This window comes from Piliocolobus tephrosceles, chromosome 21 (assembly GCF_002776525.5).
Source record: "Piliocolobus tephrosceles isolate RC106 chromosome 21, ASM277652v3, whole genome shotgun sequence".
Classification (NCBI taxonomy): domain Eukaryota; kingdom Metazoa; phylum Chordata; class Mammalia; order Primates; family Cercopithecidae; genus Piliocolobus; species Piliocolobus tephrosceles.
Window position 1 is genome coordinate 2,744,459 of NC_045454.1, and position 25,739 is coordinate 2,770,197.

Here is a 25,739-nt window from a genome sequence, read left to right on the forward strand (position 1 = left end):
CCGGGAAAACAGACAAAGAGGAAAGTTCCTGGTTTGTGCTTACTACCATTCTCATGGCGGAGCTCTCTCAGGTTTGTTGACAATCTGTCCCCTGCCTACCACTCCAACCTCTCCTCCCTCCACGTTCCCATGAGCTTATCCTGCTCCATCCACAATGATCTTCTGTCTGCCTGTCAAATTCCTTCTGCTTTTGTCTGCCTCAGGGTCTCTGTACAAGCTGTCCCCTCTGTCTAAGCGACTCTTACCCCAGATCCTCATTCAGATCTAAACTCAAGTGTGACCATCTCAGTGAGGTCTCTCCTGACAGCTCGAGCTATGGCAGCATCTCAACCCCACCACTCTCTAACACACGGCCCTATTTTAGTTTCTTTGCAGCAATGACCAGTACATGAAATTATATAGGTGTTTGTCAATATTGTTGCTTGTCTTCCTATACTAGACTATAAACCCCACAGGGTCAGAGAAAGCGTATCCCCAACACCAAGACTGCTTGGTTCATAGAGGGTGCTTTTACGTACATGGCTCTGTCAGAAGTCTCATGGCAACCCTGTTAGGTACATAGTCTGACAAGGCTGAGACGGAGCTTAGTATCATGATTTACAGCAGTGCTGTCCAGTATGGTAACCACCAGCACATGTAGCTATGTCGATTTACATGCATTATAATTAAATAAAATTAAAACTTCATTTCCTTAGTTGCATTAGCGTCACCTCAAGTGCTCAGCGCCACATGTAGCTAGTGGCTACCATTCTGGGTAGCACGGATATAGTACATTCCTATCACTGCAGAAAGTTCTATTCGACAGGGCTGGTTTACAGCATGCACTGCAGATTCAAATACTTAGCTTCGAATCCCGATCCTGCCAATTACTAGTGGTGTGATTTTGAGCTGACCTTATGCTTTTAGATCTCACTTTTTTCATCTATAAAATGAAGCTAGTAACAGTTGCCATCTCATAGTGTTGTAGGAGTTATTACAGCAAAAGGCCCTTGGAAGAGCGTCTGGGATGTAGTCAATGCTAGGAAAAGTTCAGCTGTTGCTGTCACACCTCCATTTTTACTCCTTGAGAAATTGAGGTCCCAAGAAAAGAAATCCTTGTCCTAGTGCACAGAGCCCGGAGGTGGAGGGAGCTGAGCTTTGATCCCACACCTTTATGATTTCAGAGCCTGGCTAAATCTGATGACACTTTTCAGGTCCCTCCTGGGAAAATCCCTTACACCTCTGACCCACTCACTGCTCCCTTATCTGTTCAATGGGGGACAGAAGACTCCAAGGGGTCCTCTCTCCAGGATAGACATGAAGGAGCTGACTGGACAGCCAGCCAGAGCCCAGGACACGGGTTGTCTATTCTAGGGCCTAGCCAGTGGCTTGGGACTCCTTGGAGGTTGGGAAGCCAGGCTGCCTAGGACACAGAGGCATTGGCGTGGCTGAGCAGGTCATGCCAGCTGCAGCCGAGACCCTTGTGTGGGTGCTGCCTCGTGGGTGTAACGGCCACTGCGGCAGGGACAGAATGCTCATCCCTCCCACCTGATCAAGCTCTGGAATTGCCTCAGGAACTGCACAGAGGGGTTGAACTATTTCCATTAATTTCTTGGTAGAAGCCTCAGACGCTGCTGCTGCTGCTGGTTTAATTTTTAAATTTAGTTACTTTTAATATGCGCAGTCCCTATGCTTGTACTGTTTTGTTTTGTTTTGGTAACATGGGATTTTTTAATTGCTATTTTTAGAGCTTTTAACACATTTTTCTACATTTAAAAATTTTTTAATTGAGGCAAAATTCCTATGATGTAAAATTAACCATTTTAAGTGTACAATTCAGCGGCCTTTAGTGCATTCTCAAAATTGTTCAATGGTTACCCATATCTAGTTCTAGAACATTTTCCTTACTCCTTACTCCATCTTAGTAAGCAGCCATTCCTTCTTTCCCTCCCCATTCCTAGTCCCCGGCAACCACTATCTACTTTCTGTCTCTAAGGGTTTACCTATTCTGGATATTACATATCAATGGAATCATAGACTAGGTGGTCTTTTGTGTCTGGCTGCTTTTACTTAGCATAATGTTTTCAAGGTTCACCCATGTTCTAGCATGTATCAGTACTTGATTTCTTTTTACAGTTGAATAATATCCTATAATATGGCTATACCACACTTCACCCATTCATCTGTTGATGGACATTCCAATCATTTCCATATTTTGACTCCAGTGGATAGTGTTGCTGTGAACATTCATGTGTAAATATTTGTTTAATTACCTGTTTTGAATTCTTTTGGGTACATTACCTAGGAGCGGACTTTCAGGGTTATACGGTAGCCTATACTTAACTTTTTGAGAAACTGCCAAATTATTTCCTACAGTGGCTATACCAATTTACATTTCTATTAGCAATGGATAAGAGCTCTAATTTCTCCACATCCTCTCAATATACCTTTAAAAATTCACAATGATACGGCATAATAATATAATAATTAATAAATGTTGCTATCATTAATAGGAGGAAACCGAGGCTCAGGGATATACTCAGTTGAGCAAGTTCATGCATCTATGTGGCAGACAGAACAACTGTCCCTGAAGATACACACATCTAACTTCCGGAACCTGGGAGTGTGTTACTCTCAGACGTGATAAAAATAAGATTGTTAATCAGCGACCTTGTGGGGAGATGATCCTGGATTACTGGGGCAGGTCCAACGTAATCACAAAGGATCTTGTAAGTGAAAGAGGGAGGGAAATGGGTAACAGAGGGAGACGGAATGATGAAAGCAGGGAATCAGAGCAATGTACGGTGAGAAAGACTTGACCGGCCATCGCTGGCCTGAAAATGGGAGAGGGCTGGAGAGAGATTTGAAGATGCTGTGCTGTTGGTTTGGAAGATAAAAGAAGCCGACCAGGCGTCAGGAATGCGGGCAGCCTGTAGAAGCTGCAGAAGGCAGGGAATCAAATTCCTCCTAGAGCCTGCAGAAAGAATGTAACTTTACCAACGCTTTGCGCTCGGTCACCCCACTTCAGACTTCTGAATGCCAGAGCTGTATGATAATAAATTTATGTCGTTTTAAGTCACAAAATTTATGGTAATTCATTATGGTAACAAGAAGAAACTCATGCCGGCTGGCGTGTGGTGGGGCAGGGGATTGGTATCCACACCACATTGACTCAGTGTCTGTGATTCTAACTGACTGACTGACTGTGACTATGAAGACCAGGTTTTTTGCCGTCTCCAGGTCCAGCACCACTTCCCGCTCCACATAGACATAAGTGGATCTCACAAACATCATGCTGGGCAAAAAAAAAAAAAAGATCCCAGCACTATGGGAGGCCGAGGTGGGCGGATCACGAGGTCAGGATTCGAGACCAGCCTGGCCAACATGGTGAAACCCTGTCTCTACTAAAAATACAAAAATTAGCCGGGTGTGGTGGTGCGTACCTGTAATCCCAGCTACTCGGGAGGCTGAGGCAGGAGAATCGTTTGAACTCGGGAGGTGGAGGGTTGCAGTGAGTTGAAATCGTGCCATTGCACTCCAGCCTAGGCAACAGGGCGAGATCCCTCTCAATACATACATAAATAAATGGCAAGTTGTGCAAGAAAGATTCAGTGAAACACCAGTTAGAATAAACGTAAAAACACAAAAAATGGTATTACACAGGTGTATTGGAGCCAGCTTGTCATGAGGGTCAATTGTTATGTTTTCAGTTTTCTACATTTAAAACATTTTTAGATTGAGGTAAAATTCCTCAATTTAGCTGTTTGCCTAACATAGCCCAATACTCAAAACTAAATTGTATAAACTTGAACATACATAAGTTATAATAAAAACAAAGTAAGGAGCACTAAAAGCTCATCACTTCCTACTTGTGGCTCCCAAAACATGGTGGCAGTGGTGGCTGGTGTGCAGTGGGTGGGGCAGGTGCTACTGTGTGGTGGATAGGGACCAGAGATGTTGCTAAATTTCCCACAAAGCGTAAGACAGCCCCCACCACAAAAACGGTCTGGTCCTAGATGTCAGCTGTGCCAACACTGAGACATCCTGATCTTTCCCAAAGCATGAATTCCTCATGAGTGAGGCCAGTATCCGACTCCTCTCTGTCCCCAAATCACAGTCTGGCAGATGGGATATTGCTAAAGAATATTACTGATGCTCTGCATCCCAGGCATTTGTTGCATTTAAACCCTAGTGTAATGAGTTAGGGACTATGATTGTATTTTGATAAAGGAAAGAAACAGTTGTGCTGGTAATGAGGTCGCTAAGGAAGGATGGAAAATCGAAACGCAGGACTAATCAGAAAAATCCAAATATGCTTCCCCAACCAATCACAATAGCCTCTAATTAGCCACTGCCAGCTTCCTTACGTCAACGGCCTCCAATCAGGCACTCGTGAAGCCTTCCCTTTCTCTCACTATAAGCTTTCCCACTACCCTGCCTGCCTTTGAGTCTGTGGCAAACACAAATGGTGTCAGTTGACTCCCTTATTCTAGCAAGCTCTGAATTAATAGCCTTTGCTTGTTTTCATTGGGTGGTCTTTATTTCCACATAGCACAGGATGTGAAAAGCCTTCTGCATGTTGCACGCATTGTTCCTTCTCCTCGTTATAACAAATCCTGTGGTGTCACGTTTTCCCAGTGATGAGTTGCCAGGACCATGTGCTCACAAAGGAGGGGAGCTCTGGAATATGGCAAATGGCCAACAAGAACTCTCCCCTCCAGCCTACTCTGAAGGATCGCTGAGGTGTCCCCTGATGTACATGAGATGGTCCAGCTCGTACTAGGGATTGAAACATAGATAGTACCAGAGATGGCAGCAGGACAGAGACCCCTGAGAGAGTGGACATCCCTCCACACCTGGAACTCTTCCCTTCCAGGAGACCACACACAATCCTCTGTTTCTATCAGGCTTGACAGAAGTACCATAGAAGCCTTCAGAGCTGAGATAGACCAGCAGTCTCTACACTCTACCTTTATTCCAGGAGTCCAGAGGGATTCTGGGTCAAGTTCATATCCCTGCCAACAGCCAAAGCTCTTGACTGTCCAAGCAATTTCTTTTTTTTTTTTTTTGAGACAGAGTCTGGCTCTGTCACCCAGGCTGGAGTGCAGTGGCCGGATCTCAGCTCACTGCAAGCTCTGCCTCCCGGGTTTACGCCATTCTCCTGCCTCAGCCTCCCGAGTAGCTGGGACTACAGGCGCCCACCACCTCGCCCACCTAGTTTTTTGTATTTTTTAGTAGAGACGGGGTTTCACCGTGTTAGCCAGGATGGTCTCGATCTCCTGACCTCGTGATCCGCCCGTCTTGGCCTCCCAAAGTGCTGGGATTACAGGCTTGAGCCACCGCGCCCGGCCTGTCCAAGCAATTTCTAAGAATTACCAGTGGAAACAGTTCCCTGTGGCTGTTATGAAAAATTATTACAAACTTAATGGCTACAACAATAGAAATTTACTATCATACAGCCGTGATATGATAGTATCCCATGAGATTAGAAATACCATTATTCCAATTTTATAGATGAAGAAAATGAAGCACACAGTGGTTAAGTAACTTCCTTAGGGTACATAAGCTAGTAAGTGCTAGAGATAAGTATAAACATAGACATCTTTGGAAAGGAATGTACACAAAAATGTAAAAACAATACTTATGTCTGAGCAGAAATATGATAGATGTTGTTTGCTTGCTTTGTTGTTTTTCTGAAATTTACAGTATGTCTAGGACTGAGGTCCACAAACTTTTTCTATAAAGGGCCAGACAGTAGATATTTTAGGCTTTTCAGCCCAGATGGTCTCTGTCACAACTACAAAACTCAGCCTTGTAGCCTGAAAGCAGCTGAAGACAATATATAGTGAAATGGCATGGTTGTGTTCCAATAACACTTTATTCGTGGACACTGGAATTCACATTCTATGTAATTTTCATGTCATGAAATATTTTCTTTTGTCTTTCCCCTCCAACCATTAAAAAATGTAACAATTACTCTTAGCTCATCGACCCTACATAAACAGGAGGAAGGCAGATCTGGCCAGCAGATCATAGGATGACAAGCATCACACTCAGTACGAAACTGTTCTAAAATATTGCTTTAAGATGAAAAAGCAGATACAGTTCTTTGGTCAGCAGTTGGTGGCGTGGGCACAGGTCTGGAGACCTGCCAGCCTCCAGGCAGGCTAGAGGGCAGGTATGGGCAGTTAGTTTTGTCTCTGGAGCCTGGGAAGACGGTGGGTGATCAGACAGTCCTGTCTATCCTGAGAGGAGAACATTCAGCCCAAATCCCAGCCCCACTATGTACAGATCAGAGCCATTTCTGAAAATGTCGCTGCTGATTCTGCTTTTCCTGGGATTGGCAGAAGCCTGTATTCCTCGTGAAGGTAATGCTTCCAACCACGCCTTGTGTCCCCTATGTACTTTCTTACAACTGGGGGGGTTCTCGTGGGCTGGATTCAAAGAGGAGCTCCTGAAGTCTAACGGACTTCTTGCTTCCCATTTAGACATTCACATTTCCCTTGATGGACACGGTGGGGTGAATGAGTCTAGGTTGCTAGCCCCGGCCCTTGGAGATATGCTTGTGTCTGCATGCTGGTTTCTATCGCTGATTCTTTGTGCCTTTGGGGAGACATCGCTTCTGCAAGCCTTGCTGTCCTCATCCGACCAACGGGGCTCACAAGAATCCCCAGTTCATGGGACAGTTGTATGTCACTGACGAGCTTATGTTGTGCAGTGCCTGGAAGTCAACATGACTGTAGTTACATAATTCTATGAGACTCCAGACCTTTGCGACGTAAAGACACCAAAGAGTATATTGGGAAGCGGACTTGGGTCTTGCCACAACTCTGAGTTCCCGTCTCCTCATTTGATCCACAAATGTTTATTCCTGGTTCTTTCCACGGGCTTGATGCTGGGAATACAGTGATGAAAAAGATAGAAATAGTTCTGTCTTCATGGAATTCTCATGCTAAACAAACATACTCTAGTGTGGGGATTTGGAGATGGCCTCTCTAGAAGAGTCACATTTGAGGTAAGGAATAGGAGATGCCCAGCTGAAGAGTCAGGAGAGACTATTCCAGGCAGAGACCTGAATATGCAAAAGTCCTGGGGCAGAAGGCGCGGAGTCTCTTCCTCAGAGAGAGGTCAGTGTGTCAGGAACTTGGTAGACAGAAGGAGGGGCATGGCGGTGGGACTGTTACAAGTTAGAAGAGAGAGGAGGCAGGAAACAGAATAGACAGGGGCAGGTGGGTCACAGGAAAAATTCTGGAGGGTATCCTGAGTGAAAAGGGAGCTGTTAAAGGGTTTTCGGCAAAGGAGCATCATATTTAGGAGTGTGTGTGTATGTGTATGTGTCTGTGTGTGTGTGTTTAAACAATCTGTCTTGCCCCTCAGGAAAGAATGGATTAGGTGGGAATCAGAGTAGGGGCAAACACACAAGTTAGAACAAGTTGGTCATCAGGGTGAAGATGGGGATACACAGAAGGTTATGAGACACTGAGGAAAGAGCTCACAGGATTGAGTGATGGGTCAGATGCTGGTGGCTGGGGAAAGAGAAGCGTGCAGAAAGGTTCTTTTTATACATACATGTATTTGCAACTGGGTAGCTGAGGCTGCCCTTAACTGAGATGAGAAAACTCTGTACAAAGGCCGGGCACGGTGGCTCACACCTGTAATCCCAGCACTTTGGGAAGCCAAGGCGGCTGGATTATTTGAGATCAGAAGCTCAAGACCAGCCTGGCCAACATGGCGAAACCCCATCTCCGTTAAAAATACAAAAATTAGCCAGGCATGGTAGTGGAGGCCTGTAATCCCAGCTACTCAGGAAGCTGAGGCAGGAGAATCGCTTGAACTCAGGAGGTGGAGGTTGCAGTGAGCCGAGATCCTGCCATTGTACTCCAGCCTGGGCAACAGAGCAAGACTCTGTATGTTTCAAAAAGAAAAAAGAAAAAGAAGAAGAAAAAAAAAAACTCTGTAGAGGAACATGTTTTTTAAAAAATTTATTTTGAAGTTATAGAAAAGTCACAAAAATTGAGTTTCTGAATATTCTTTGCCCAGTTACCTCAGCTATTAACATCTTACCTAACCATAGTCCCTTCCTCAGAGAGAGACCATCAGAAGCAAGACCCAACACCAGAACAAAACTATTGAAGAAATTACATTACAGACTTCATTCAAATTTTACTAATTTTTCTACTAATAGAAAAACTATTCTATTTGAGGATCCAATCCAGGATTCCACCTCACATTTTACATTAAAAAAAATGTTTTTTTGGCCTAAAATCTAGTTCGTGCTCAACCATGCTGCATTTCGTTATCCCATCTCCTTTAGTCTTGTGATTTGTCCTTAGAACAAATGTGACTGAACCTCCTCAATCTTTGTCTTTTCATGACCCTGAAACATTTGAAGAGCTCTGATCAGTTGTTTTGCAGAATGTCTCTCAATTTGGGTTCGTCTGAAGCTTTCTCAGGACTGGATTGAGACTATGCCTTTGGGGCAGGAATACGGCAGAAGTGGTCTCATACCCTTCCCAGAGAACTATATCAGGGATCCCATGATGTTGATGTGCCTTATTACCCACGGTGTTGACTTTAGTCACTCGGCTAAGGTGATGTCTGTCAGGTTGCTCCACTGTTAAGTTACTATTTTCCCCCTTTGTAATTAATAAATATGCTGGGGGAGAAATGTTGAGGCTATGCAAATACCGTTTCTCCACCAGTGTTTGCCCATTAATTTTAGCCTCCATCTGTGGCTCTTGCTTGCAGAAATGACTGCTACGGTGTTTCTCCAGTGGTGATTTTCTATTCCCCTTATTCCTTCTACATATATTCAATGGGATTTCTCTGTAAGGAAAAGCTGACTTTTCTTCCCTGTTTATTCATTCAAGTACTGTATTAATTTATATCAGTGTGAACTCAGAGAGATTGATCGTATTGGTTGGGTGCAGTGGCTCAAGCCTTTAATCCCAGCACTTTGGGAGGCCAAGGTAAGAGGATCACGTGAGGCCAGGAGTTTGAGACCAGCCTGGGCAACACAGTGAGACTCATCTCTACAAAAAATAGTAAGAATAACAAGTACTGCATCAGCAGATTATTTTTTGATGGATAGGAGTGTGACGACCACAGATTCCTTTTTGAACAGGCTAAGCCTGAAGTATCTGTAAGACATTTGGAACATCCATAGATAGCAAGTTCTGTGAGAACAGAGTTTGGGATGCCTAGTGTACTCTTATACCAGAATTTGTCTTTCCAATCAGCCTTACAAACACCTACAGAACAGGAGCTGAATCTGATTTATCTGTGTCTCCAGCACCAAACATAGGCCAATGCCCAGGGCATGTACCATGTAAACGTTGATTGGATGGATGATGAATGAATGGATGTATCGATGGATGGATGGGCTGATAGATGGGCCCGAGTAGCTTTATTGAGAGCAGTGAGTGGGTCAGCTGGTCTCCAGGGACACTTCTGTCTCTGGTCTTCTTGGTTATTGCACTGATCTGAGTCTAATGCCGATTTCTCTCTCTGCTCCCTGCTCCCTGATCCTGTTGTGAACCGGCCGGTTGATGCTTTTGTCTCCAGTTGCAACGAAAGAAAAAAGTAAGAACTGTGGAACCCCCAAGTCTGTATTTTCATAGCTACCTCCCTTAAAATTCTTCTGGATCTTGCGACCTCTCTGGCAATTCTGGGGAAGGGTGGGACTTGGATCTGGTGCACAGACTTGCCGTGGGGTCTGGGCATGACTCGGAAAAGCAAACTACCTGTTGTCTTACAGCGATGCTCACAACCAAAAGAGCAGCCCTCCTTCATTCCTTTGTCTGGGGAAGAGAGGCTCACTGGGAAAATGAAGAGCATTTATCAGGGAAGAGAGATGTCGGGCAGATCTCCATTAGAAGAACACCTTGACTTATGTTTAACGCCAGCTGGTGGTTTGGAAACTTCACGGTCTTACGGCCTCTGAACACGCTAAAAAAAATTATCGAGGATCTAAAGAGCTCTTTTTTTTTTTTTTTTTTACCCAGTGAGGGATTTATTTATTTATTTATTTATTTATTTACTTTTGAGATGAGCCTCGCTCTGTCGCCCAGGCTGGAGTGTAGTGGCGCGATCTGCCTTCACTGCAACCTCCACCTCCTGGGTTCCAGCGATTCTCCTCCCTCAGCCTCCTGAGTAGCAGGGACTACAGGCTGCACGCCACCACGCCCAGCTAATTTTGTATTTTTAGTAGAGACATGGTTTCACCACATTGGTCAGGCTGGTCTCGAACTCCTAACCTCAGGTGATCTGCCCGCCTTGGCCTCCCAAAGTGCTGGGATTACATGCATGAGCCACCGTGCCTGGCCAAAGTTGTCAACAAACTATCTTTATTGATATTTACCTTATTATAAATTCAAGGATTTTTAACTTAAAATATTTATATTTACAAATATTATAAATATTTACAAATATTTATATTTACAAAAAATATTTATATTCACAAGTAAGCACATAAAAAGATGCTCAACCTTATTAGCCATTAGGAAAATGGAAGCCAAAGCCACAGTGAGGTACCACTTCACACTAACTAGGGTAGAGAAATTAGATCCCTCTTATGCTGCTGGTGGGAATGTGAAATGATACAGCTGCTTTGGAAAACAGTCTGGGTGTTCCTCAAAATGTTAAACGCTGAGTTACTCAGCAATTCTGCTCTAGGTATGTGCCCAAGATAAATGAAACATAAAGTCCACATAAAAACCTGTGCACAAATGTTCACAGCAGCACTATTCCTAAGAGTTAGCAAAGTGGAGGTAATCCTGGCGTGCATCAATTAATGACCGAAGAAACAGAATGTGGTCTATGCATATAATGGAATATTATTCACCCACAAAAAGAAACAAAGTTCTGATGCATTCAACAACGTGTGTGAGCCTTGAAAACATTATTCTCAGTGAAAGACGCCAGTGATAAAAGATCACGTATTACCTGATTCCGTTTACTGCATATGAAATACTCAGGACAGGCAAATCCATAGAGACACAGGGGGTGAGGGGTGGGGGAATTTAGGGACGATGACTAAGGGGTTCAGGGTTTATTTTGGGGTGATTAGAGGCTCTAAAATTGGTGTAGTGATGGTTGCACGAGCCTGAGTATCATATAAACCGTTGAAATGGGTGAATTGCACAGTATGCAAATTATATCTCAGTAAAGCTATTATTAAAATATCTATTACTGCATTTAAAAATAAGGATAATAAGGCCGGGCGCGGTGGCTCAAGCCTGTAATCCCAGCACTTTGGGAGGCCGAGACGGGTGGATCACAAGGTCAGGAGTTCGAGACCATCCTGGCTAACATGGTGAAACCCCGTCTCTACTAAAAAATACAAAAAACTAGCCGGGCGAGGTGGCGGCGCCTGTAGTCCCAGCTACTCAGGAGGCTGAGGCAGGAGAATGGCGTGAACCCGGGAGGCGGAGCTTACAGTGAGCTGAGATCCGGCCACTGCACTCCAGCCCAGGCGAGAGAGCGAGACTCCGTCTCAAAAAAACAAAAAAAACCAAAAAAACAAAAAAATAAGGATAATAGACTCAGAAGAAAGGAGGGTGGCAGCGAGGTGAGGGATGAAAACTACCTATCGGGCACAACGTACATTACACAGGTGCTGGTGCACTAAAATCCTAGACTTCACCACTACACAATTCATCCATGTCATCAAAAACCACTTGTACCCCTAAAGCTACTGAAATTAAAAGTATTTTTAAAATAAGGATAATAAATACACATATTGACATAAATGTTTTAGTGAAATGGCTGTTTCCCAACCAAAAAAGTTTAGTGAGAAGAAAGGTATTATTTTACATTTTTGCAAATCTCTTTCACATCTAGTTTAATAGAAAACAGCTGCATTCTCATTTCTGCTTCCGTCTGTCACAATGCACTATTTTTTTTTAGTTTTATGTATTTATTTATTTTAGAGACATAGTCTTGCTCTGTTGCCCAGGCTGGAGTGCAGTGGTATGGTCTTGGCTCACCACAACATCTGCCTCCTGGGTTCAAGCAATTATCTTGCCTCAGCCTCCCAAGTAGCTGGGATTACAGGTGCATGCCACCATGCCTGGCTAATTTTTGTGTATTTAGGAAAGACAAGGTTTCACCATGTTGGCCAGGCTGGTTTTGAACTCCTGACCTCAAGTGATCTACCCACCTCGGCCTCCCAAAATGCTGGGACTACAGGTGTGAGCCGCCCCGCCCAGCCACAATGTGCTATTTTGGTTGAAGCAAATGAAAATCTAATCTCACACAGATAAGGAGTTGGAAAAGGGAAGATCACGCAGACCAGTTTCAGGCAGAGACAGAACCATGAAGATATATATATAGATATAGATATATAGATATATTGATAGAGATATTTGAGAATGAATTTGTTAGGGGAATTAGCTCACTCTGCTGTGGGTTCCGCAAGCTGGAGAACCAGGAGAGCCAGTAGTGTGGCTCAGTCCAAGTCTCAGGGCTTCAGAACCAAGGAAATTGATGGATGGTTCTAACTAACTCTTAGTCTGAGGCCAATGGCCTGTGAGCTCAGAGGACTGCTGGTTCAAGTCCTAGAATCCCAAAAGCTGGAGTACCTGGAGTTCTGACATCCAAGGCCAGGACAAGGGCATCCCGGCTGCAGAAGGGAAAGCAAGAATTGACCCTTACTCCACCTCTTGGCTGCAGCTGGGCCTCCATCCAGTTGGATGGTGCTCACCCACCACGAGGGAGGGTGGATCTCCCCCACCTAGTCTTCCAACTCACACACCAATATCCTCCAGAAACAGCTTCACAGACACACCTGGGGCAGCCCAAACATTCTCATCAAACGCCAAACCACTGAGGCTTCCCTTTCAGCAGAAGATGGATGGACTCAGTGCCTACCGAAGCAATGAGAATAAATATGTCTTACTGCTATATGGGTACTTTAGTCAAACTGACACCCCAAGTCAACCATCACATCCCCTGAAAGGGTCTCAGGGACCACCTCCCACCCCACCAAGTGGTCTTTGGATGATACTTTGAGAGTCTCTGCTCCAAGTCACATGGAAGGGAAAAAGATCTCTTTTTTTTCCACCCCTACTAGAATGCAAGACTGTAAGTTCCTAGAGGGCAGGGACTGTAGTTTACTCATCTGTTTATTCCTGTAGCCTAGCAAGATTCCTAGTGCTCAGTAGGACTAAATAAATGGAAAGAGGCTTGCAGAATGGAACGCACTGTGAAAACTTGTTAATATTATTATTTCAGATTGAAAGGAGATAAAAGGAACCAATATTAATTAAGCATTTAGCGTGTACTGAGAATTTAAAATATGTCATGCAATTTAATTTTCAAAAGAGTAAGCATCCCATATGGGGTCTAAGATTTCCAAAGCTCTGGATCCTCACACTGGACCATCGTCATGAGAATCACATAGGAAACTTGAAAAATATTTAATCCCCACACCAGACCCAGTGAGCTCAAATGCCTGCAGAGAAGATTTGGGGTTTTTTATACCTAAAAAGCTAGCCTATGCTGGTTCCTTCCTGTCTTCAAAAGCTGAACCTTCTAAGCCTAAACAAATGCAAACATCTCATGATCCACAGTTTTTGTTTCAATTTAAAATATTATGCTGTTTTAATTAAAATGTTTTGGTTTATGTTACTATTTTATTAACATTTCAATGAACAATTAAAATAGTATTTACATAAACTTTAATTACATTTAAATTACTAATTAAATATTCAATTTAAAACATCATGTTATTTTCATTTAAAACAAGATTTCCAGGGTTCAGAATTCAAGAAGTTCTCAAGGTTATACCAGAAAAGATTCCTTCCCAACCTTTTCACTCATTTCTCTTCCCCAGAAGAATCTGATATTAACTATTTCTTCCAGATCCTTCCAGAGATATTTTATTCAAGTAGAAACAAATGTGTATTTATATATTCAGTCTTGTTGTTTCTATTTTTACAAAAAAGACAGCGTATTATACACACTGTTCTGTATGCACCTTACTTTTTTCAGCTAATAATACTTCCTGAAGATGACTCTGTGTCATTTCATAAGGAGCATCCTCAACCTCCTATTTATACGTTTTTGGCTGAATAATATTTCTTGTATGGAAGTCCACAATTTGTTTGACGAGTCATATACTAATGGCCACTCAGGTTGTTTTCAGCAGTTTGCTCTTTTAAACAATGCTTCAAAGAAAAATTCAGCTTACATGAAATTAGACATATAGGATCTATATCAGTGTAGATCTATATATTTATATCTGTAGGATTATACATGGAAATGTGTAGAATTATATCTACAAACAGATATATATTTACCATCCAGATATAACTACTATCTTAGTCTGTTTTGGGATGCCATAACAGAATACCTGAGACTGGATAATTTATAATGAATAGAAATTTATTGGCTCATGTTTCTGGAGACTAGGAAGTCCAAGATTGAGGGGTTGGCATCTTGTGAGAACCTTCTTGTTGTGTCATCCTATGACAAAAGGACAGAGAGAGAGAGACAGAAACAGAGACAGAGAGCTTAAAGCTTCAAGCCCTTTTATAAACAGCATTAATCTATTCATGAAAGTTGAGCCCTTGTGACCTAAATACCTCCCAGGAGGCCCCACCTCTCAACACTGTTGCATTTGGGATTAAGTTTCCAACACATGCTATTTGGGAGACACTCAAACCTTTACACATACACACTTGACCCTTGAACAAAGTGAGAGTTAGGGACACCAACCTCCAGTGCAGGTGAAAATTCACATATCACTTTTGACTTCCCCAAAACTTAACTACCAATAGCCTACTTTTGACCAGAAGACTTACCAACAACATAAACAGTAGATTAACACATATTTTGTATGTTACATATATTACTATGCTGATTCTAGCATAGTATATATACTATGCTAGAGAAAAGAAAATGTTATTAAGAAAGAGAAAATATGTTTACCCTTCATTAAGGGGAAGTGGGTTACTATCAAGGTCTTCATCCTTGTCATCTTCACAATGAGTAGGCTGAGCAGAAGGAGGAAGGGGAGGGGTTCGTCTCTGTCTCAGGTGGCAGAGACAGAAGAAAATCCACATCTAAGTGGATAAGTATAAGTGTAACCGTGGCCGGGCGCGGTGGCTCAAGCCTGTAATCCCAGCACTTTGGGAGGCCGAGACTGGCGGATCACGAGGTCAGGAGTTCGAGACCATCCCGGCTAACATGGTGAAACCCCGTCTCTACTAAAAATACAAAAAACTAGCCGGGCGAGGTGGCGGGCGCCTGTAGTCCCAGCAACTCGGGAGGCTGAGGCAGGAGAATGGCGTAAATCCGGGAGGCGGAGCTTTCAGTGAGCTGAGATCCGGCCACTGCACTCCAGCCTGGGCGACAGAGCAAGACTCCGCCTCAAAAAAAAAAAAAAAAAAAAAGTGTAACCGTGTAGTTCAAATCTGTATTGTTCAAGGGTCCATGCTGTGTGTGCATATGTACACATACACATTTATGTATTTATGTAAATATATATGTAAGACCAATTTCTGAAACTGCAAAGTAAAAGAAGGGTTTCCAACACTCGCGCCACTACAATGCTACCGCTGTACTGATCTTCGTCAAAAGGATGTGACAAACTACATAAAAATAGTGTCCCATATAAAGATCGCACTCCATATAACAGGCAAATAAATGTTCCACGAAGGAATAAAGAAATGCATGTAAAAATTAACAGAGATGGATTATGTTAATATTAATTCTACTCTCTTCCTTGCATTTTCCATGTTGATTCACTGGCTCCTGGCTCTGCTGCCCCTTCCAGTCAACTGTAAGTCATATCTCCTTCTCCCTACATAAATGGGGAGCCCTTCAACCTAGAGAGGGAAGCGAATGAAAGAGAGAGGCAAAACTGCTGACTATCACATTCAACGGGGGGCAGATTCAGAGGCCCTCAATTCAAACATGACCTCTTCACCCAGAACCTTCAGACTGCAGAGGGTAGGAAGGGTGCAACTGGATGGACTTCGAGGAAGCCGACAAGCCTCTATCATTGGGTCTAAAACTGGGTGTGCTGTCAGAGAGAAAGAGAAAGAGAACACCTGTGTGGTGTTCTGGGAAATAGCTTTGATCAGATTTTCAGTAGGATCAATGGCCTACCACAATCTAGGAGCCTTTGCTCTAGAACGCACACCTGGGTTAGATTGGTGGGTTTTAGACGAGAAAAATATGGTGCAGGGTGGGTAAGAGGTCTTCCTTTCCCAGAATTAACATCCAGTCTCCGGCTGAGAACTGGAGATGACACTTGGTTATTATGGAGGCCCTCCTTATGCTAGAAATTCAGGTGGAGAAGGGAGGGTCTGGATTCCCCAGGCCACTGGTAATCCTGAAGTTTCTGACTTCAGGGTAAATGTGCCTCCAAAAGGGGTCCAGTGCACTCAGAATGAATTGCAGCTCCCCACTCTGGTTCCCTAACCTATCTCAGGACCTATGGGGTGCAATGAGGTACCAAGGATGACTTAATTCCTTTCATACTCTCTCTGAACCTGCATTGGCAACATGGTTCCCACTGGCTGCCATCGGTCCTGCCCTTCCTGCTGTTTGCATGCCAACAGTGCTGAAAGGTAAGCTTCTCATTCCTCCTCTTTCCCTTTGGGTTCTGTTTGCCTTTGTCCAAAAGGGATCAATGCTGCTGAACTTCGACTTATGTTTCTTCTCTGGTCTGTTCACAGCTTAGCTTCTAATAGAGGAACCAGTGAAACCAAGTGTGGAATTCTCCTTTGATGAACAACAACAAACCCTTTTACTACTCTCCCCGCCAAAGTCAGTTGCCCAGAAATTGAGCACTCTTTCATGGTCCAAGCTTCAGGAAGGTCCACACATGGCTCAAGGAAAGCTATTAGGTCTGAAAGCTCAATTCAGGTCTACCTGACATCGATAATAATATTTTTTTAGACACAATGACTGACACTTTTGCTTTCTGAGGTCAGGTAGTAAAAGCCACCATCATTGCTGCCTATGTAATAATTCCTAGAGATAGCAATCTGGAACAAGTTAAGTGGAATGAGACTATGGCTTTGTCATTGAGTTTGCAAGATTCAGGGGCAGAAAGCTAGGTCAGGAAGTGAGATGATGACTTGCAGAAAGGGTATAAAGCCCACATTAGGCAGCTTTGCATGTGGAGCCTAATTCTGCTCCTTCTTAGGTGGGGCAATCTTAGAGAAGTCACTTCACCTCTCTGTGCCTACTTTGCAAGGTTAAATGAAGTTATGGTTGCAAAATATTTTCAACTCAAGAAATCCAGACTTCACCACCTCTTTCTGATTCCGCGTCCCTGCCCCCACCGCACACACACGTGCACACACCCCCTTATGTATGAATCCAATACTATTATCATCATCATTATGATTACTTACCTCATATTACTATTTCTAACTTTACTAAATGTTACCTTGAGCCAGGAGCTAGGCTCAGTACTCAATTTGCATTATCTTACTTCTTGTTGTTGTTGTTGTTGTTTTTTTCTTTGAGACGGAGTCTCGCTCTGTCGCCCAGGCTGGAGTGCAGTGGCCGGATCTCAGCTCACTGCAAGCTCCGCCTCCTGGGTTTATGCCATTCTCCTGCCTCAGCCTCCCGAGTAACTGGGACTACAGGCGCCCGCCACCTCGCCTGGCTAGTTTTTTTGTATTTTTTTAGTAGAGACGGGGTTTCACCGTATTAGCCAGGATGATCTCGATCTCCTGACCTCGTGATCCACCCGTCTCGGCCTCCCAAAGTGCTGGGATTACAGGCTTGAGCCACCGTGCCCGACTGCATTATCTTACTTCTTTATCGACACAGCTCCGAACAGGAAATAATATTTCCATTTTAAAGAGCACAGAGAGTTCATTGATCATCCCGAGGCCACCCACTTAATAAAACATATAGCCTGGATATCAACCATTCAATTCCCACATCAATATTCCCGACAACGTTAGGCATTAACTACCAGATGGATTTCAGTGATACCGAGAAAGGTGCTGTGAGCTCCATAAATACAGCACTTTCCACTAGCAAACCTAGCGGGATTCTTCAATAGGTAGGAAGCCTCGCCCCAGGTAATGTTCCCGTTTTGTAGATGAGGAAATGGAGACTTCTAGAAGGAGTCAGAGAGATCTGAGTTTGAGTTCCTGCTTTTTCACTCACCAGCTGCAGAGGTCTCTGCAAATCACGTAATTCCTTGGAGGTTCACCTGTCCTCACCAGCAATATGGGGACAATATCTGATCTCAGAGGGCTGGTGTGGGGTAAACAGAAGGACAGAGCTTGGCTCCTCTTTCCAGAGGCAATAAAGGATCAGCTTTTCTTCCGCTCCTAGCATGAATGAAGAATGGTTCATGACTGCTGTCCCAACCTCTTTCCCTACTTTGGACGCTCTTCCCTGCATCAAATGCACTGGGGTCTTCAATAATCTCACAGTGTTGTCCCTAACTGCTCGTCATGCATGACCCCTTGTGGATTCTACTTCCCAATCTGTTCCCAGCCCCCAGCATCTGACCTTGTTTTTGGTTTTCTGATTATGGCTTCATCTTTGTGACCTCTTGGGGACAACATTCTGGACCACGCACATAACCTTGGCCACCACACTGACTCTTCCTGGATGGGCCTACCATCAGGGATCATAGGTAAATACTTTGCCACTTCCCAATGCCCCTGGACTGTGCAGTCTGGCAGGAAATTCTGAGCAAAGATTTCTGAGTATCTAGTCTGTGCCTGGACTCATGCTTGGGCGATGGGAGCCCAGAGGTGGATCTGATATGCTCATTCTTTATAAACTCAGAGTCTGGTGGGAAACAGAGACAAGTAAACAGAAATTAGATTAGAGACGAGTGATGCTTGCTGTCTTTTTTTTTTTTTTTTTTTGAGACGGAGTCTCGCTCTGTTGCTCAGGCTGAAATGCAGTGGTGTAATCTTGGGTGACTGCAGCGCCTCTGCCTCCCGGGTTCACGCCATTCTCCCACCTCAGCTTCCCGAGTAGCTGGGATTACTTACAGGCACCTGCCACCATGGCTGGCTAATTTTTGTATTTTTAGTAGAGATGGGGTTTTGCCATGTTGGCCAGGATGGTCTTGAACTCCTGACCTCAGGTGATCCACCCACCTCAGCCCTCAAAGTGCTAGGATTATAGGCCTGAGCCACTGCGCCTGACCTTGCTGTGACTGATAGAGGGAGGAATGGGGATTAAGTGGGAATAATGAGGCATCAGGACTGAGGTAGTATAGCTACACTTCCTGAAGGAGAGAGTTTGTTACATCTGTTGAACTCAGGGAAATCCATTAATGAGAAATATTTCTTTCTACTGCATTCGCACATCATGCTCTATGTCTTCTTCCTCAGGTCTGATGAGCAGACTGTCACCGGATGGTAAGTGTCAGGATTCTATCTTTTGAAGCTGGTCTTTCTTTTCTCTTGTCCGCAAGGTCATGCAGATTTATTGAGTCATTTACGCTTTTATGTAGAGTCTAAAGAACCCTTCAGGTATTATCCAAGCCCATGTTTTGTTTGAGCTTTGACGTAATGAAAATCTTTATTACTATATAAGGTTACAAGTAGAATTTTGCCTAAGAATTATGACGCTGTGGTGTTTTTTAAGTTTTAGAAATAGCATATGCACATGGGAAAATAGTGAGAGAACACAAAATGAGTGTCAAAATCATTCTCTTCACCACATTCCCTGCTCTGCTCTCTAGAAGCAAGCACCATGTCTAGTCTCACGTGTATTCTCCCAAGAAATAGTCACATACATGTACGCACATCCTTAACTCTTCAAGTTAAAAGTATCACGTGTTTTAGTGATATAACTTTACCTCTTTCAACTACCTGAAAAATGCTTCATGTATACTCCCATAATTTAATGACCCTCTTGTTCATGGACATTTACTTTTTTCCTAATATATATGTTTTCAGTTTTTAGTTTCCTTTCACCCTGTTGACTGGGATTCCTAACATATTTTGATTCCAGTTTTGTTTTAATTTTTTAATTATTATTATTAGTATTAGTATTGTAGTTTTAGTAGAGACAGGCTTTCGCCGTGTCGGCCAGGCTGGTCTTGAACTCCTGACCTTGTGATCTGCCCATCTCGGCCTCCCAAAGTGCTGGGATGACAGGCGTGAGCCACTGCGCCCAGCCCAGTTTTGTTTTATTTTGTTTTGATGTTATTATAAACAGCGCTATAATGGAAATCCTTATCCAGTCACTGCTTTTTTTATTTTTGCAAATTCCTATCTGTTAAGTTCCTAAAAGGCAAATGGCTGGGTCAAAGGGTATCTGCCTTTTAAATCTGGACAGATGTTCAACAAATTTGCACCCTCATATACAGCCTGTAGGGCTGCTTGTTTCCCCACATCTTCAGCAGCATGGGATATTATCTAACTATTTATTTATTTATTTAGAGACGGAGTCTCGCTCTGCTGCCCAGGCTGGAGTGCAGCGGTGCAATCTCGGCTCACTGCAACCTCTGCCTCCTGGGTTCAAGCGATTCTCCTACCTCAGCCTCCTGAGTAGCTGGGACTACAAGCAACCGCCACCACACCCGGTTAATTTTTGTATTATTAGTAAGGATGGGATTTCACCATGTTGGTCAGGCTGGTCTCGAACTCCTGACCTTGTGATCCGCCTGCCTCGGCCTCTAAAGTGCTGGGATTACAGGCGTGAGTCAACGCGCCCGGCCTTGACTTTTTATTTTTGATAATGTGGTGGCCAAAAAAAAATTGCCCCCCACATATTTTTTTTCACAGTTGGACTGAACCCCAACAGGAGTTCTAGCTGCATCTATGCACTGCCAGGACCCCCACATCTATCATTCTTTAAATGGACGCAAAGCTTTTTCCTTAAGTAAATAAACTTGAAAAGGACCCCTGATGCTGCTTCGGTGGTCAGCCAGTGTTACTACTTGTCGTAAGGAGGAGACAACCGTGAAGATAAATATGGCGAAAACAAAACGTGATTAAATTATAACTAGACACTGTTTTTCTGCCAAGGCTCTTTCTGCGAAGGTTGTTCTCACTGTTGGGTGGAAATAAAGACTGGTGGCCGGGCGTGGTGGCTCACGCCTGTCACCCCAGCACTTTGGGAGGCCGAGGCGGGCAGCGGGTGGATCACAAGGTCAGGAGATCGAGACCATCCTGGCTAACACGGTGAAACCCCGTCTCTACTAAAAATACAAAAAATTAGCCGGGCGAGGTGGTGGCGCCTGCAGTCCCAGCTACTTGGGAGGCTGAGGCAGGAGAATGGCGGGAACCTGGGAGGCAGAGCTTGCAGTGAGCCGAGATCGAGCCACTGCACTCCAGCCTGGGCAACAGAGCGAGACTCTGCCTCAAAAGAAATAAACAAAAATTTTTAAAAATATTAAAAAAAAAAAGACTAGCAAGTGTTACGAGTTAAAGATGAGTTAGTGCCATTATGACAATTTCTCTCTAGTTCAAAGAGAACTGGAAGGAGAAAAACTTTCTCACCATGTGGTACCCAGGAGTTCAAGCTGAATTCCTGTGTCCACCTGAGATCTGCTCGGCATCACCAAGCACTCATCTCTCACTGCTAGAGAAGCCCGGCAGAGGGGATGCTAGCGGGGCTTCCCAATACATCCCTATCTGGAATTTCCACCTGGCTCCACCGTTTACCAGCACACGCCACCCAGGATAAGTCTGTTTTCTTCCCGGTACACCAGGATTCGCAGCACGCACTGCAGTGTGGTTGTGGGATGATGATAACACGTCAGAAACACTCAGATATTAGGGAGCCGGTGAAAGTGGATTTGACTCCCTCGCACTCCCACCACTCCATGGATTCTGGAGCCCCAAGTCTTCCTTGTGGTTTCTGTTACTCTTGTGATGACGGTTTCTGAGTTCTGTCCCTCTTAGGTGGCTAAACAACCATGCACTTTCTCTGTTTTCCCATCAACCTGGAGGTAGAACTCTCCTCCATGGGTTCCCCCAAGAAATGTGCTGTGGGAAAAATCTTATGGTAAACCTATAACGACTGGGTTTTGATGAAGATGACAGTGTCAGGAACGGTGCCCGCCTCAAGCGCATGGTTCCTCGCCTTACCAACTCTGCTCACCTCTCCTTTGCTTCTCTTCCCGCCTCTCCTCCTTCCCACATCGCCTGCGGAGCTGCACAGTCTCCTTTTAGCAAGCTCAATAATTCAGTTCACCCTCACTCCCGTCCCCCCAAATCCATCCAGCCCATAAATATTAGCCCTCTGTGCACCAGAAGCTTCCTCCTTGGAATGCAGCCGGACTTTATAAAATGTAAACTGTTCTTATCGCACATGTGAACTGCATGCCAGGAAACCAAGCACCAGTCGAGTGTAGCCACTGACGGGTGTAATGGCGGCGGGGAGTCAAGGCGGATGTGGCGGGAGTCACAGACTCACGGGGCTGGAATCATCTGAGTCACTAAACCGGTGGGGAAACTGAGGCCCAGAGGCAGGCAGAGCATCGGAGGCAAGGTGGCTCCTAACAGCAGATTCGTTCAGCACCTTAAATCAGCCAGTGACTTTCCAAGCATCCCTTTGCCTGGATTCTTTTCCTCCTTATAACCCCTCTGAGAGGTGTAAACGCCACAAAAGCGACCAGCGCGTCCCAGGACGCTTCCAGTGTTAGCTCTGAAACTCTCGCATCCTGGGAACCCCTTCGGTGCTGGGCAAACCAGGAGGGTGGGTCTTATTTATGATTCCACTTTTCTGATGAGGAGACGGAGGCACGAGGAGATGGAGTGAGTTGCTGATGGTCACGAGGCTGGTGTGGCAGAGCCAAGATCACAGCACGGGCCCAAATGGGTCCATGGTGTCTGCTGTTCTTAGGATGAAGGCTGAGGCCCTTCGGTTGACCCACAGGGCTCAGCGTCACTGAGCTCCAGATACTCTCCAGCCACGTCTCGTGCCATGATCACCTACCATCTTGCCCCTGAGGTGGGCTCCTTCAAGCCCCTGCTGCTGCAGGCTCCATCCCGCCCAGGACGATGCCCACATTGTTCCCGCTGTCTGCGACGCTCTCCTCCCTCCTCTTCCACATTTCTTCACCCAGCTAACCCCTGCTCATCTTCCAGGTCTCAGACACAACATCACTTCCCTCAAGACGCCTCCCCTGGTGTCCCCGCAAGGTCAGCAGCCATCGCCCCCTTAGAGGTTCCCACGGAACCCAGCAGGTCTACCCAGAACACTCGTCCCACCCAAACCCCACTTTTGATGCCTTTGCTCCTGCTTCGCTCTGACTAGTCTGTGAGCTCCCTGAGCATCTGGGTCTGGCCTGCCTTGCTTTCCACTGCACCCTCCATACCTTGCGTGATGCCCAGCACACAGGAGATGCCTCATAAACATTTGTTAGAAGGCGTGACTGAGGCCGGGCGCGGTGGCTCAAGCCTGTAATCCCAGCACTTTGGGAGGCCGAGACGGGTGGATCACGAGGTCAGGAGATCGAGACCATCCTGGCTAACACGGTGAAACCCCGTCTCTATTAAAAAATACAAAAACTAGCCGGGCGAGGTGGCGGCGCCTGTAGTCCCAGCTACTCGGGAGGCTGAGGCAGGAGAATGGCGTGAACCTGGGAGGTGGAGCTTGCAGTGAGCTGAGATCCGGCCACTGCACTCTAGCCTGGGCGACAGAGCAAGACTCCGTCTCAAAAAAAAAAAAAAAAAAAAAGAAGGCGTGACTGAGTGTTTGAGTCTGTGTCTTCACCCGTAAAATGAGTGAGTTGGGTTACCCCGTCTCCAGTTGCATTTCCACCTCTGTCCTCCTCTGACTGGTCAGGGATGCTCAGTCTGGTCGCTGGTGTCTGGGACCCGTGTCTTAACGCTGATTTCTCTCTGCTCTGCCCCTCCACTGCAACCTGGGCTGCCTACATTCTCACTTCCAGACAGGACAGAAGAAGAAAGTAAGTACTGTGACAGTTTTTGTCTCATAACCCCCGCTGGGCCTTCAAACTCCTTTAAGAAAATGCAGGGTGGCCGGGAGCCGTGGCTCACGCCTGTAATCCCAGCACTTTGGGAGGCTGAGGCGGGTGGATCACGAGGTCAGGAGATCGAGACCATCCTGGCTAACACGGTGAAACCCCGTCTCTATGAAAAATACAAAAAATTAGCCAGGCATGGTGGCGGGTGCCTGTAGTTCCAGCTACTGGGGAGGCTGAGGCAGGAGAATAGTGTGAACCTGGGAGGCGGAGCTTGCAGTGAGCTGAGATCCGGCCACTCATTCCAGCCTGGGCGGCAGAGAGAGACTCCATCTCAAAAAAAAAAAAAAAAAAAAGTAAAAAGAAAATGCCGGGGAAGGGTATGTCCAGGCCTCAGTGTTTAGCCACTGGCCTGGCATCAGGAGCATCATCAGAATACATTCTGCCAAAGAATCTAAGCTATATTGTGCTGGTAAATGTCTAGCAACTACCTCTGCAAGGCGAGAGTGGGAAAGGGGGCCCCGGTTTGTAGCGACGGCCACTTCCCACCGTGTAAATACTCTGACCATGCCTGACTTCAGGAGGCTAAGGGTCTGACAGCTGCATTGTACAATTCCTAAATTTTAGCAATTGTCTCTTGTAAGCTAGCTTCCCTTCTCTATTAAATATAAACATGTAAACAGTTTAAAATAGTTTTACAGTTTTGAATGGAGGAATACTTGAATGTCCTGTACTGCTGATTCTATTCTCTTGCTCACTCTCCTCCATCCTGACTCCCTGAATGCTGGTTCTGCTCCTTCCTCCAGTAAAAAGTAAGTTATTTTTCCTTTCCTATGGGTCACTTGGAAGTTTTCAGATGCAGGAAGAAGAGACAACAAGGAAAAGAAGGGAATCTTTGGATAGTTCTTCTCAAGGCAGAACACAAGTTGAGAGGGCCCCTCCATCTCCGCCCCGCTCTCTGAAGGGGTTTCAGGGTGGGCTGCAAGCCCCAGATGGTGTGGAGAGCCGTGAGGGTGTCTGGGGTGCGGTGGGTCTGGGCTACGTGCAGGACTGAGTATGTGAGCCCTTGGCATATCACGTCCCCAAGCTCACAGGAGACAAGAAAGCATTGAGTTGCACGTATTTGTTGGGAGGGCCATTGAGAAGAGAACCGAAGAGGGGCACCTTGCTCCTTCCTCAGGCTCTCTCCCTCCTGACCCTCGGGGGGAAACGAGAGAACCCTGGAGGCTCAAAGGAATGCTCTAGTTTCTTCCTAATCTCTGGAAGACGAATCCCCATGGAAACAGAATACCTGGGGCTTCTGTCCACCTGGATTAACGCATCTCTAAAGGGGTAAAGTCTCAAAGAAGCATCTCGAGTCACCCATCCTGGGCCCCAGCCTATCCCACTGAATCTGGAAGACACTTTATTTCGCTTTTTCGGGAAGGTCTGTTCTGAGAACCACAGGGTGGGAGGAGCTGGGAAGGAGGCATCATTAACTCCTTTCTTTTCCTCTCCTCTCGGTGCCTCCACTGCTGCCCAACAATGCCCACTGGGTCTTCTGCTCCTGGCATCTCATCTCAACAGTACTGAAACGTAAGCATCTTGATTCACATTTGACCCCTTCTGTTTTGCTCCTGTTCTCATCTCTGCCAAGGGAGGTCCACTCTTAGCCATGAATCATCTCTCAGCTTTTGACCATCTTTTTTTTTTTAAACTCAAGGACTGGGAAAAAAGAGCTAATATTACCATCACCTTCAAATAGATGAGGCGTCTCACGGCAACCAATCCCTCCTCAAATCAGGCATTCATGTAATGCCATGATGCTGATGGTGACGACAGTGAAGAAAATTTACAAAGAGCTTTCTAGGTGCCAGGGGCGAGGCACCAGAGCAGCACTTTT

General features: G+C 45.2%; 1 protein-coding gene across 1 annotated transcript in view; it reads left to right on the forward strand.

Moving 5' to 3' along the window:
• The first annotated feature begins 6,262 nt into the window (after positions 1-6,262).
• EDDM13 (epididymal protein 13) overlaps positions 6,263-25,739 on the forward strand; it is a 32,677-nt gene continuing 13,200 nt past the window's right edge. The window contains exon 1 of the mRNA XM_031934877.1: positions 6,263-6,347. Coding sequence (XP_031790737.1) covers positions 6,263-6,347 — 85 coding nt within the window. The remainder of the gene's footprint in view (positions 6,348-25,739) is intronic.